Genomic DNA, 12,920 nt, shown 5'->3' on the forward strand with positions numbered 1-12,920 from the left:
AATCTATCTGGGGCCTCATGTACAATGAACAGGGTTACAACGGGAAAAAAGATAACAATACCCCTTCGATGATACACGATATATACGATACATAACTATACTCAATGTAAACATTGACAATACGCAAGCAAGAAATCTCCATATTTACCAGGGCTATGCATCATGTCGGGCAGGAATTGCATGCATATGCATTCGAGGGGATTCAACAGCATTCTTTTTTGGGTCATTGTGCAAAACAAATCTATCTATCATGTTGGCAGATATCGTGGTTCATGTTTCGAGCAGTGCGGCTTCTTTGCCAGTCACTAGCATCCTCGCACTTTCGCTGATGCAAAGTAGACACAACCAACCCCTGACATGTGATGGAGTTGGGCAAATCTGTGCAAATCATGTCCAGAAACTTCGTCGGGACGCACAACCGTGCTGTTGACGGCACTCGACGGCGAGCAGCGGAACTCTCGGCGCGGCGCTTGAGGAATCCTGTATGGGGTCTCGTTGTGGACGGCGTGGTTGCAGTTTGAGGCTGACCGAGCCGCTCGGGGAAACATTAGCAGCGGGCGGTCCCATACTGGAGTATGTATTTGAGATGAGGGTTTCACATAAAGTCCTCACTGCACGCAATATTAGTTGTCTTGGTCATTTGAGGAGGGAGAACTGGCTGAATGACGTACTCTCCAAAATCCTCATTCTCATAGTTGGCAGTGTCCTGGGTGTTGGCCCTCGCTGTGACCAGGGTAGTCTTGGTCTTCTGGGCTTTGGTCTTCTTGCCAGACTTGTCCGCGGCCTTCTCCTCGCGCATCTTCTCGTTGCTGAGTGCTGTGAGTGTGCTGGCGATCTTCTTGATTTGATCGCTGGGAAGATCCTTGGCGAGTTGCTTGGAGAACTCCTGCAGGAACATGGTGTAGTGCGCCTTCTTGTAGTTGTTGCCAATGATGGGGGTCATGATGGCGCGCATGTTCTCAAACTGCAGCTTGGTCTGAGGGTTGAAGAGGGGCATGGCGCTCAGGTCGACCGTCTTGCTGGGGTCCTTGGGATCGAGGGGAACGGCAGAGCCGATGGTTGTGGTGCTGCGGCCCTTGCCGGTGCCGACCGAGAGACCAGCATTGCCGAAGAGGTCCTCAGCGTGCTTCAGGTCAGAATCCTTCTCGGTGGCGCGCATGCGGGCCCGGCGGTCAGCCTCAGTCTCCTCCTCGCTCTCCTCGCCACTCTCGGCAAGCTCGCGGGCACGAGCAGCCTGGTGCTCAGCAATGCGCTGCTTCTTGGACTTCTTGTTTGCCGCAGCTTCGGCCTCGGCCTTGGCCTTGGCGTCGGCGGCCTTCTTAGCCTTCTCGCGCTCGACTTCGGAATCTTCAGCGGCATCCCAGGAGTCGAGAACCTATCGAGAGATGTTGGTGTTAGTTGTTGTAACGCGGGACCGATCTCAGTATTTCAGTCGTAGAGCTGGGCGCAGGTGCTGCTTCTCGGCTGGGAGACTACTAACATCTGCTTCGTCCTCTTCGTCGTCGAACTTGGCGCGGCGGGCACCAACGGGCACAGAGGAGGAGGCCTCACTGGAGGAGGCGTCGCTCTCCTCGTCGTCTGCATACGTGTGTATAAAGTCAGTCAACAGAAGCCAGGGAAGTAGAGCTCGGCACGTCGCGGGGCAAAGGCAGGGATAACGCGCGGGCGACGAGGGGCATCGTATAACGAGGAGGGGCAGCGAAATCCCCCCCACCACAAAAGTTTTGGTTCAAGACTCCCTCGCGATTGTGCGCCAGAGCGCGCCAGCCTTGCTTTTCCACCCAAAAGATGTGTTTTAAAGTCTGAAGCAGTGTCTGGGTGATCGCAAGTATATGGAGGAGTTTTCTTGCGTTGTCGAGGGCTTAAAGTCTGTGATGGGAAGGGAAACGGCGAGGACGCGAGGAAGAGTGATGGATTTCTCGGAGGCAGTACGTACCCCACTTCTTAGGAGGCATGCTGGATGTTTTCTGTCGCGAGGAGGATGTTGAAACGAAGTTGGTGGATGATGTCTGTTGAGGTTGTGAGGATGCAGACGCGCTGGGAGAGCCACTGCCGGAAGCGAGGGCGCAGGACGTTTGTGGTTGCTGGCTAAAGGAAGGTGGGAGTTGGGAGAGGAGGGAGGGGGGAGGAAAACGCAGGCTGCGTTGACGCACATGCAGAAATTGAAGATGCACGCCACCGCGGCGGGAAACAGCGCCTGCTAGCGGAGGAGGATGCGCCAGACAGCCCTGGAGATCCAGTTGGGCACCAGCCAAGCAGGCCCAAGAGGACCACCAGGCACGACTAGTCTACACTATGTGGAATATGGTCGCTCAAGCGTAACAGCACTATTCCTCTGTCATCACCAGAGACGTGCACGCAGGCTTGTATTTCTCCTGAAGCCACGAACTGGTAAGTTTCTTGGCTCACTGCTTGGTCTCTGAGCCCAGCCCTCTCTGTGCAAGTGCAAGTGCAAGTGCAAGTGGCTACACGAGGTCCGCAAGGGCGGCATATGGCAGACGGTCGTACTGCGTAGTTCCCATCCCGTCGTGTTTCATGGTGGCCACTTCGAGTCACTTACTTGTTTTGGTGTTTTTAAGATTTTGTGCCTAGGCCGGGCCTCGGCGGGCTTGGAGGTGACGATTGTGCCCCACGAGCCAACTGCATCTGGCATGGTACAGGGATGCCCACTGTAGCCAGCACTGTAACAAGCGCTGTCAACACTGGCATCTCTTGTCCTCCAGCACAATGACGTTGTCCCGTCAGCCCTGCCAACACCGTTGGTACTCCAGTCGACAAGTTACAACAAGACAACAGAGGCAGAGGTCGGCCGTTGACAGCACCTTCGCAGCATCGGCGCATGCGCCAGGACTGGCGACAAGAAACGGCCTCGCGCATTTCCCGACGCCGCGCTTCCCTTCGCCCGAAGGACTCATCGCACATGAGCAAACGTGCTCAACACGGCGCGGGTGCACCCGCCAGCAGACACCGAAATACGGGGTCATGGTGTTTGCTGACGGCGAGGCCAGTTGCAGAGGTGAGTCAGGGCAAAGCACAGAGCAGCAGTCAGAGATAATTTCTCGGAGCTGGCCACCAACCCGCACCCAGCGCCCATCCTGCTTCTCCCGACCCCCAGCCCCAGCAGCTGGGCCACCTGGCCAGCACAACGTTCCAGCAATTACAGCGCTCCAGCACACTCAGCCCCCCTGAGCCCGGCGCCGCCCGTTCTCAGCGGCCCCCCTATAAGCCCACCAATCAGCAGCCCCCTCTCGTTCAGCTCCGTTCCACGCCCCTTCCCTTTCCGGCCCGTCCTTGGTGGAGTTTGCTCCTTCGACTTACACTTGACGTGGGACTCCTCAGCCCTACCAGACGCAGCACCGACTTGCTGCCGCTCGTCCGCAATCTGCCCAGGACACGAGTGTCAGATTACAAAAGATACCAGGCGGGCTCTGATATAAATTGGCTCTCCGTCCTCGCCACCAGGCATACAAGACATTACGGTCACCATCGTACCATCATAGGTCAACACATCTTCACACACACATACACACCCATGCTGTCAACAAAGGCTACCGTCAAGCTCTGCTCGCCGAAACTGGCTGCTCTGCTATCCCGATCCCTGACACCTCTCCTCCAGCAGTCGACTCTCGCCTATGCTGGCCTCAGACCCTTCGGTCCTCAACAAAGCATCACTGTCCGCCACTTTTCTTCTTCTCCGGCACCTCACCTGAAAGACTGGTTTCCCCGCAAGGAGACAGAACACATTCGTCAGACGCTGCCAACATGGCAACACCACGGCTATACAGAGCAGGAGATGCTCAGCGTCGTTCCTGAGCATCGCCCCGTCAAGACCTGGGGCGACTGGGCTGCATATAAGTTTGTCAAGCTCTGCCGGTGGGGCATGGACTTCAGCACCGGCCTTCGAGACATTCCAGTCGTCGACAAAGCCACCGGCAAGACCGTCATGGTCCCCCGGATCCTCAACGAATCTCAGTGGCTCATCCGATTCATCTTCCTCGAAAGCATTGCCGGCGTTCCAGGCATGGTCGCCGGTATGCTTCGTCACCTTCACAGCTTACGTAAGCTGAAGAGAGACAACGGCTGGATCGAGACTCTCCTTGAGGAAAGCTACAACGAGCGTTTACACCTTTTGACCTTTATGCGTTTATGCGAGCCTGGTAAGTCTTGAGAAGAATCTTACAATTCTTATATACATTGATATGCTCATAAACCACAATTACTGACTGTCGTGCTCAGGCTGGTTCATGAAAACCATGATCTTGGCAGCTCAGGGCGTATACTTCAACGCCCTGTTTGTGTCCTACTTGATCAGTCCCAAGATTACACATCGCTTTGTGGGCTATCTCGAGGAAGAAGCTGTACACACATACACCACTGCCATTGAGCAGATCGAGGCTGGCCACTTGGAGAAGTGGTCAAGTCAAGACTTTCAGGCGCCTGACATCGCCATCAACTACTGGAAGATGCCCGAGGGCAAGCGAACCATGAAGGACCTGCTTCTGTACATCCGAGCCGATGAGGCTTGCCATCGTGGCGTGAATCACACGCTGAGCAATCTCAATACCGACGAGGACCCAAATCCTTTCGTCAGCGAGTACAAAGGTGATCGACAGCCGCCAAAGGCTCTTGACAAGGCACAGGGGTACGAGCGAACAGAAGTCATGTAAGCTCATGTATCACTGCTCTCGGCTTCATGCCATCGGGCCATGCTGGGCGGCGGCTCGGAGGCCCGGGGGACCTAGGGCTTGTACATTATGGGATGTTACCACTAGATGGCGTTTGCTTTGCCTTTCTGATTATTTTCCTGGACTGTACAGCAGTGCCACTTGTATATTATACTCTGCCTTCATAAAGTAGATTCTAGAGTGCTAGATTGATACCACACAATGAGACCATGGATCGGTCGACATTGTCCAATGAAATATTTCCAAAACAAAGTACCATCACTTACCGTGACTGTCGTGTTGGCTAAAACGGCTTGAGGATATGACATATACAGACGGCTCCTGTCATGGTGGGCTGTTTTGGATTTATGGCTCTTCCCACGTTCTGGGCTCTCCCCCCTACCTTCAAGCGTTCTCAGTTTGCTCTCTGCCCACTTGTTCGCTTTCTCATGCGTGGGATATGGGAGCTGCTCCTCCTCGCTAATCAATTGCCGGGAAATGACTTTACAGCTCTCTGGTGACTCTTCAACTCATGACTTGATTGCCCACCCCGTGAAAGCGGAGTACCAAGTCTAAGAAACAAACATCAAAATATATCCAAGCAACTCCTGCGCTCCCCTCCCCGCAGCTCCTTCTAGAAAAGATTCGCAGCAGGAGAGCCCTTCACGACTCATTCAAAGTCTTTCCACCCTCCGGCGATCTGGTACTCCTCCATCCCGTCACCGCTTTTCAACGTTTCGATGAATCTCAAGTCCGTGGCGGCGTCCTCGCCGCGATATCGCCAGAACTCCCGGATCACCCGCCGTACGAACAAGCCGTGCTCTGCGTCGGGCGGCTCATTATGGAGCCACTGGCGCCAGGTCACGTACTTGTGCTCGCACAGGAGCCTCTTAGCGACGTCAATGTGGTCCAGCGGCTGTCTGTCCCATAGGTAGTGCATAATCTGGTAGAGGGCCACCGGTGCGTTCGTCTTGTGTTCCCGGAGGTTGAGGAGGAAGCTGTACACTATGGGATTGTCTGCCTTGTGCGGTATCAGCGGAGGCGGCCCTAGTGGACTCCAGGGGTGAAAGTTGCCCCATCGCTCCGGTGGATGATGCTGAGAAGGGCTGGGGGCTGGCCGCCAGAGGACGGCGCCGCGATCGAGAAAGAATTGTACGCCGGCGAGCTCTTCCGGCCATACGTGCTGGCTGAATTCTCCCCTGCTGTAGGTGTTGATTCCGGCGAGATAGCTAGTCAGCGGGCTCAGGAAACGACATGGCCATGTGGACGAGCAAGACAGGTAACAGTGCTCGTCTTTGTGGCTGCAGGCCTGATCATATTGTAGCCCAGGTTGGGATTCTCTGTTCCCCGGATGATTGATATCGGCGCCGGCCTCGAGGCAGGCCAGCATCCATGACATGTCGCCGGCTTTGGATGATGGATCATAGGGTATAGAATGAATTAATGTCGCGCAATAGATTGGGACGCAGTCTCGAGATCGACCAATAGATGTTCCGGACTTGCCATGGATATCGGCTCCGTATTCGAGGAGAAGATCGAAAAGGGGCCGGGAACCCCCGTATACCATTGCGCAAACGAGTGGGCATTGTATCGTCTTGCCCGATGGCTTGCCCAGACCCAAAGGCTCCGGAGAGTCTAGGTCTGCTTCTGCAAGCTGTAGCCTGCGGGGGCTTGCGCCGAGTTGCAGAATAAGTCGGACAACGTCCATCGAGGGCGACTTGCGGCGGGTCTTCATATACAAACACAGATCGAGACTGTTCAACCCGTTCTTGATGATCTGCCTGCTTGCTTCGGTCTTCAACACCTTCAACAAGAATGTTGTGTCAGAGTGCGACTGCCAACACAGCCACCTGAGAAATTTGTGGTAATCCCGTTGACGGGTGGATGCCATGTTCATGTCGGCGCCAAGGTCCAAGAGGCACTCGATGGCGTTGAGATGATTGTTCTTTGCAGCGAGCCATAATGTTGATCTTGTTCGGCCGTCTGTTCCTGGTACTGCACTCACATCAGCGCCGAACGTAACTGCACGACGAATAGTCGCAGTGACGCCCTTAGAGACAGCCCATGTGAGAGCCTTGCTGGCGGTGCCGGGGCGACTGTACAGTTCCTCCTCAAGCCGATGGTAGAGAACATGACACGTATCCGCGAGCCTCGCGAGGGCGGCCAGGTCAAGTCGCTTCGTGATCAGAAAGAGTATCTCTGTGGGAAGTGCTGCAAGACTGGCAGAGGACACACCCGTAGTGCATCTGTCCATCCTTACAGGGCAGAATCGCGGGTTGTCGAAGCGCTTCTAAAGTAATGGACAGTCAATATTTGCAGAGAGCTCACTGGCAACCTGCTTTTCGTCGTAAGATGCTTCATAGCAAAGGAGCTCCTGAAGACACACGACAGCTTTACCTGTCACGAATCCATACTCTCACAAACAGACCGTATGAGTCACCAGGCAGCGGAACTGCTGTTCAGGAATTCGGCAGGGACGGGAACTTGGGTCAGAATCAAGGCATTTCCAGTTCGCTTCGTGGCCGGACCCTGTTCCCATCTGCTGCGTGCTTCAGAGGGGAAATTGAAGACGGCCGCGCCGGAGAATAATGGACTGTTGCAGATAGTCCCATAGCACGCAGCTCACGAGACAGCGTGGGCTGGCTGGTACCCTGTCCAGGAGGCTTACCTGTGCCGTGGAATGCTTCGAGAACGAAGCATGAGTGTGTCATGGGTGTGCTGCACAGCCACGTTGGGCGTCGTTGGGGTTTCAATGCGGGGTGCGTAACACGGCCATCCAGATCCCACTCCCTCGTCTCGTCATTGCTCATTGCAGATGCACGGCCTTTGGAATGTCTGCGATGGACATGTCGCCATAAATTTGGAGGGTCTATGGTTCAGCCCCAGTGCAATGACCCTCTTGAAATGCGCACAGCGCGACATTGTGAGAGAAAATCATGGAATGAGGCTCTAGGCGCGACAGCTTCGATCGGGGAGCGTGTATGGTTCCACAGGACCCTCGATATGCTCTAAAAATAACTCGGCACTGGGGTGTTTTAAGCTTGAACACTAGCGTGCGGCCTTCCTGAGTTGCCCATCCGGCTCGAGAACAGCCAGGTGCCGTTGCACGAGATGAAATGTACACAGGAAATGCAGCGCCGAAGTCAGCCAGGATCGTGTCGTCGCGGGCCTGATCAATTGCCAGAGACGTTGTACAGCGTCGCTGGCTGAAGCGGAAGTTGCCGGTGTCTGGTGGCTGCCCATGGTGTGGTGCGTTCGTGCCGGGGGCATGTCATCGACGCATCCACGCTTGGTCCTACAAAGTATCATTAACAGTCATCTGCCCAACGACTCTTTACTTTTATGGCATTCCATTGTCACAAAAGCGGCGGAGACCATGCCTCATAATCTCCTGGGGTTACTCCGGCCGCCGAGGAAGCAGGCCGGCAAAAGTGCCCGCTCCGTGAGACAGGGTGCTTCCCGTTCTGGATATCCAATCGGCCGCACAACAGTGGAATGCACAGGTTTGCTACACGTTGGCACAAATCAGTTGCGAATGCAAGGCCGCCGATGGAGGGGCTGGGCGACGGCAGCGGTTGCGCCGAAACCTACCTCAAGGTACTAAGTAGCGTATGCACGGAACCGAAGAGCGTCGTCAAGTTTTGATTGCAGGCATCTCAGCCCTATGATCCGATCCACTTGCAGTGTTGGAGAGCTGGCGAATGAGCGTGGGCAGCCGCTAGGGCAGCCGCATGCCTGCGTCGTGACTAGTACGCAGTCCATACATGCGTGCCCTCGGTTGCCGAGAACTTGAGCGTGGTGAGGTGTCGCACATTAGGGAAAGAGGATGCACTGCCCAGGCGGTCTGGTCTCTGGCTCAAGCCCCAGCCCAGGCCGTGGACTCGGCAGGTACGACCCCGCCCTGGTCCTGCCCTGGCCCATCTGTCCCATGATGCCAAGCTTCTCCATGTCAGCACTAGCTAGACGCTGTGCAGGCCCTGGGCAATGAAGCATCCAGCACTGGCGCACCACGCGCCGCCATCAAGTATGCTCGTCTGTCTGCATGTCAATCAGGCCATCCCATTCGTCGTCCGCATCACTACTCGACGCCCGGGTCGGTCTCCGTGTATATGTGGCCTGACTTGCACAACTGATGCCGACTGCAAGGACGAGTTGGACGTTGAGCAAGGCCCCCAAGCCCGGTCCAGCTCCCTTGGTGCCTGTAAAGGGACAGACAGAAGGACGAGCCACGAGCGCATGAACTGTCGAGAGGAACAACAGTGTGACGAGCAGCAAAAAGCAGGCGACCAAGCAAGCAACAAGCGAGGAGGCTTTCGGGCGACCCCTCGACTCGACCCCTCCTCACCCGCCCGTGGAGGCCAGTCTGCATCCTGCCCAGGGTACTAGGCCAAGAGCAGCTACCGCCCCCAGCTCCCCCAGCACAGCAGCTCCTGTCTCGAGCGCGCCCAGCTCCGTCACGAGCTCAGAACGAGCGCCCACCCGCCCCTCCAACCTCGAGCATCCGCCCGTCATCTTAGACGATAGCCATCAACACCACCACCTCCTCCACCCACGACTATAGCCTTTGAGCACCGCGGCCAACCTCTTCGAGGCCACACTGCCGCCACTGCCACTTGTGTGCGCACTTGCGTCACAGACCCTTCGCCGGCCTCGTCTCGTGTGGCCCGCCCGCATCGCACCTTGTGTCAGATCGCGCAGCACAGCCCCTCTCCCTTCTGTCTTGCGACTCCGGGTCGCTGCGCCACAACGCTAGGCGGATTCCAGAGTCAACCTCGCCCAAGTCGGCGTTTCTAAAGTCGGAACACTTGCGGGCAACTCACGTCCTCTCACACCACTATCAACCATGGATCAACAAGCTTCCCAGCATGCTGATCCGGCCCGTGGCCGGTCGCCAGCCGCCGCGCCGCAGCACGGTCATATAAGAAACAACCACTCGACATCGCCTCACCCTTTCCCACAGCCGGACCCCATCATCGGCCTTGGACTCGGCCTCGACCCTTCCGTACCGACGCCGCCCTTCCCCAACGACTTCAACACGTTTGACTCAAACACCGCACAATTCATGAATAACTCGCAAGGCTTCCAGCAGTCTGGCATTGGCGGCGCATCCCCTTTCAACACCGGCGTTCCCGACTTCACAGGCCAGTCAGAGCCCTCCTTCACGTCGGCGCTCCTCTCCAGCGACTACGGCAGCCCTGACGCATCAAGCACAACCGACTTCCCATTGTTTCCGTCCTCTACAGCCCCTGGTGACCAATTCAACGCGCCTCTGTTTAGCGATCAGAGCCTCAACCCGGCCGACCTGGGAAACATGACTTCGCCTCAAGCACATCACTCCCCCACGCCACCCCATCTCCTGGGCGCAGACCCAACCTCCAACCACCATTCACCTCTCTTCAACCAGCAGCAATTCTCACCGCCTACTGGCGCTCACCACTCTCGGCATACTTCTCTGGGGCCCGAGGCAGCTCTGCTGCCTGGGCAGGTCGATTGGACACAGACGCAGTTTCAAGGTCATCGCAGAACCCCATCCGAGTCGGCGTACTCAGACATCTCTTCAGCCGCAGCTTCGCCCAACCTCTCTGGGTACGACAACTTTGAGCACCATGACCAGCATGGCCACTCACCCATGCAACGGCCGCACGATTCGTTCCAGGAAGGAATCTCAGGCTTGAACAACTTCAGCATATCCGACGCACACCTCGCACGCAGCCGCAGCCCGTCGCACAGTCCAGCGATCTCCCCAAGGATTGGTCCCCAGCAGATTCCGGATATGGGTCACGCAAACACGAACATGCTGCTCAATACGACATATCCTGCGCCACCAAGCATGAATTATCCCGATGTACCTGAGCAATTCCCATCGCTACCCCAGGACTCTATGGGGCCAGCCATGGCCGCCCCGTCCATCAATATCCAGCTTGCGCCTTCTGGTGGCCCCCTGGGCTTCGAAGGTCCGAGGCAAGGACTTGATCAGCACTCACTGACCCCGCCAGATAGAGGTGAGATTCTCTGCAATTCTATGAATCAAGCACATACTGACTTGCTGCAGGTCGCCAAAGAGCCCGTCCTCGCGCGGTGACGGATCCCTACAACAGCGGCACACACGGAAGTCTGTCACCCAACCTTGGTGCAGACTTGGCTCAGCGGAACCGGTCCGGCTCGGAATCATCAGCCAGATCTCTGTCCCCTGGCGATCGCTCTGGTAGTGCCAATGCAGCGTCTCGCCGGCGTCAATCCGTTGGCTCAACGGGCAATAACGTGATCGCGTTGAGACTAGCGGATCCTGACTATCAGGCAGCCCAGGACAGTGGCAACACTAAGCGGGCCCAGAAACACCCAGCGACATTCCAGTGTACTCTGTGCCCAAAACGCTTCACACGCGCATACAACCTGCGATCCCATTTGAGGACACACACGGACGAGCGGCCCTTTGTATGCACGGTATGTGGCAAGGCATTCGCCCGGCAGCATGACCGAAAGCGCCATGAAGGCTTGCATTCTGGCGAGAAGAAGTTTGTTTGCAAGGGGGACCTCAAGGCCGGCGGCCAGTGGGGCTGTGGAAGGCGATTCGCCCGTGCTGATGCTCTTGGACGTCACTTCCGGTCTGAAGCTGGTCGGATTTGCATAAAGCCTCTCCTCGACGAGGAGATGGTTGAGCGGCAGCGCGCGTGGAACGAGCAGCGCATGCAGAACATGGCCTCGAATATGGCACAGCAGCAAGTAATGATGGAGCCCAGCACGTTCCCTAGCATGGATCCCAACAACTATGCTCTCCCTGCTGCTCTGCTGGCTCAATACCCCGCCCTCGCCAACATGAACTGGGGTGCGAGCGATATGGGAGGCAATCTGGACGACGATATCAGTGGTCGGTCAAGTTTCGATGCCTCGGATTATGAGGAAGGCGAGGACACAGGCTACGTCAGTGGGCCTGGCACTGGATTTGGGGAAGGCGGCATGCAGCAGAACTTTGGCGACATTGGATACGCCAGTGATTATGGCGGCCGCTGATACTATCTCGTCCGTCACGGTCCATGGCGTTCATTGTTGGCATGCGTCTCGGCACCGCGACAATCTCTTGTGAACTCATAGTGTGTTCTTTTCTTTCATCTTTCGTATAGATGAGGGGAGTAATCCTCTCCTGTTTGACGCCAGGTTGTAGATGGCGCGATTAGATACCAGCGGCGTTTTAGTCTTCCTTTGACTTCATACCCCCGAGATTACCTCGGCAATCATGAATGAATACGATAACGAGCTTTCAAGCACCAAATCCGTGTAATTGGCGCAAAGCTACCTTAAGGTAGATGTATGTGGCACGCTGTAAAGATGGAGTGTGCATCGACTTGGTACAGCCCTGGTCGTTTGTGGAATGGGGCAGATTGACTCATGATGCTGTTTGTTTGCCCTATGGCTCTCACGATATTTACAATGAACACCATATGTGCACCATCCCCAGCCCTCTCAACTTTTTGAAGATAAGCCTCATTTCTCTGGCATCACCAGAAGCGATGCACCCAAAGAAGTGTCCCGTTGATTTTATTTCCAATTAAGGGGAAAAGAGTCTTTTGCAGTTGTCGAATTGCCTGATTAGAGGAGCGGAGCCAGCACCGTGCTGACGATGACGTCGAACGTACGTCGCAATGCAATCATGCTGCCATTCCCACGCCCCGCCTCCACGCTCTCTCGTTAGGAGTGCACAGTGAATTGTCTCGCGATCACTTGAGTATAGTCGACCTAGTCGTCCTTTGCATTCTCCTTTGCCCGTTGTGTCAATGTCTCGTGGTTCCGGTTGCTAGGTGGCTCGTCGACGCGCTTCCGCGCGTGCTGGACACCAAAGGGTGCCCGGTAGCTGTCGTCCAGGTCCTCTGGGTGCTGGACGTCGCCCTGCCTCTCCTCGCGGGACTTTGGGGGCTTGGGCTGGCGGTCAGCGAACTTGAGGGGCTCTGGATTGTTGACGATGGCGGAGCTGCTGTTGGCGATGGTGTTGTCCTTGCCGGGGTTCTTCTCGCGCGTGTAGAAGTAGGCCAGCGCTGTGACCGAGACAGTGGTGAGGCCGATGATGCTGTTTTGTGGATGAAGAGAACAAGTTCAGCTCGGTGTGTCGTATGGCTTGGAAATATGCTGGCCGCCGACTTACACGTTTCTGTTGCTGCCGCCTTGTGCTAGGGGAGGACGGTCTGTTGTGGCATACGAGCGGCGGGTGGTGGTGCGAACGGCCTGGAGGGCTGTCCGAACGACTGGTCTTGTTGCAATCAT

At 56.2% G+C, this 12,920-nt stretch overlaps 7 protein-coding genes across 7 annotated transcripts; 4 read left to right on the forward strand and 3 right to left on the reverse strand.

The window, feature by feature from the left end:
- Positions 1–214: 214 nt before the first annotated feature.
- B0I36DRAFT_317090 (eukaryotic translation initiation factor 3 subunit J) lies at positions 215–2,191 on the reverse strand. Its single transcript, XM_046153114.1, has 3 exons — positions 1,937–2,191; positions 1,481–1,578; positions 215–1,375 (listed from the first exon to the last, which is right to left on the reverse strand). Exons 1-3 carry the CDS (start codon positions 1,953–1,955, stop codon positions 596–598), a joined length of 897 nt encoding a protein of 298 aa, XP_046014947.1. The 5' UTR covers positions 1,956–2,191; the 3' UTR covers positions 215–595.
- On the forward strand, positions 1,941–2,769 carry B0I36DRAFT_317092 (uncharacterized protein). Its single transcript, XM_046153115.1, has 3 exons — positions 1,941–2,009; positions 2,154–2,375; positions 2,561–2,769. The coding sequence occupies exons 1-2, from the start codon at positions 1,961–1,963 to the stop codon at positions 2,285–2,287; spliced, it is 183 nt and encodes a 60-aa protein (XP_046014948.1). The 5' UTR covers positions 1,941–1,960; the 3' UTR covers positions 2,288–2,375; positions 2,561–2,769.
- Positions 2,529–3,322, forward strand: B0I36DRAFT_84822 (uncharacterized protein). Its single transcript, XM_046163451.1, has one exon. The coding sequence runs from the start codon at positions 2,728–2,730 to the stop codon at positions 3,187–3,189; it is 462 nt and encodes a 153-aa protein (XP_046014949.1). The 5' UTR covers positions 2,529–2,727; the 3' UTR covers positions 3,190–3,322.
- A 210-nt stretch (positions 3,323–3,532) lies between these two features.
- Positions 3,533–4,667, forward strand: B0I36DRAFT_360324 (alternative oxidase; the record flags this gene model as incomplete). The annotated part of the gene is made up of 2 exons (XM_046158289.1): positions 3,533–4,157; positions 4,237–4,667. 2 exons carry the CDS (start codon positions 3,533–3,535, stop codon positions 4,665–4,667), a joined length of 1,056 nt encoding a protein of 351 aa, XP_046014950.1.
- A 336-nt stretch (positions 4,668–5,003) lies between these two features.
- On the reverse strand, positions 5,004–7,009 carry B0I36DRAFT_84839 (uncharacterized protein). Its single transcript, XM_046163452.1, has one exon. The coding sequence runs from the start codon at positions 6,916–6,918 to the stop codon at positions 5,335–5,337; it is 1,584 nt and encodes a 527-aa protein (XP_046014951.1). The 5' UTR covers positions 6,919–7,009; the 3' UTR covers positions 5,004–5,334.
- A 2,498-nt stretch (positions 7,010–9,507) lies between these two features.
- On the forward strand, positions 9,508–11,675 carry B0I36DRAFT_240113 (uncharacterized protein; the record flags this gene model as incomplete). The annotated part of the gene is made up of 2 exons (XM_046149735.1): positions 9,508–10,666; positions 10,717–11,675. The coding sequence occupies 2 exons, from the start codon at positions 9,508–9,510 to the stop codon at positions 11,673–11,675; spliced, it is 2,118 nt and encodes a 705-aa protein (XP_046014952.1).
- A 723-nt stretch (positions 11,676–12,398) lies between these two features.
- B0I36DRAFT_360327 (uncharacterized protein) lies at positions 12,399–12,920 on the reverse strand (the record flags this gene model as incomplete). Its single annotated transcript, XM_046158290.1, has 2 exons — positions 12,399–12,726; positions 12,802–12,920. The coding sequence occupies 2 exons, from the start codon at positions 12,918–12,920 to the stop codon at positions 12,399–12,401; spliced, it is 447 nt and encodes a 148-aa protein (XP_046014953.1).

The sequence above is a fragment of the Microdochium trichocladiopsis genome, assembly GCF_020744255.1.
Source record: "Microdochium trichocladiopsis strain MPI-CAGE-CH-0230 chromosome Unknown B0I36scaffold_3, whole genome shotgun sequence".
Lineage (NCBI taxonomy): Eukaryota > Fungi > Ascomycota > Sordariomycetes > Xylariales > Microdochiaceae > Microdochium > Microdochium trichocladiopsis.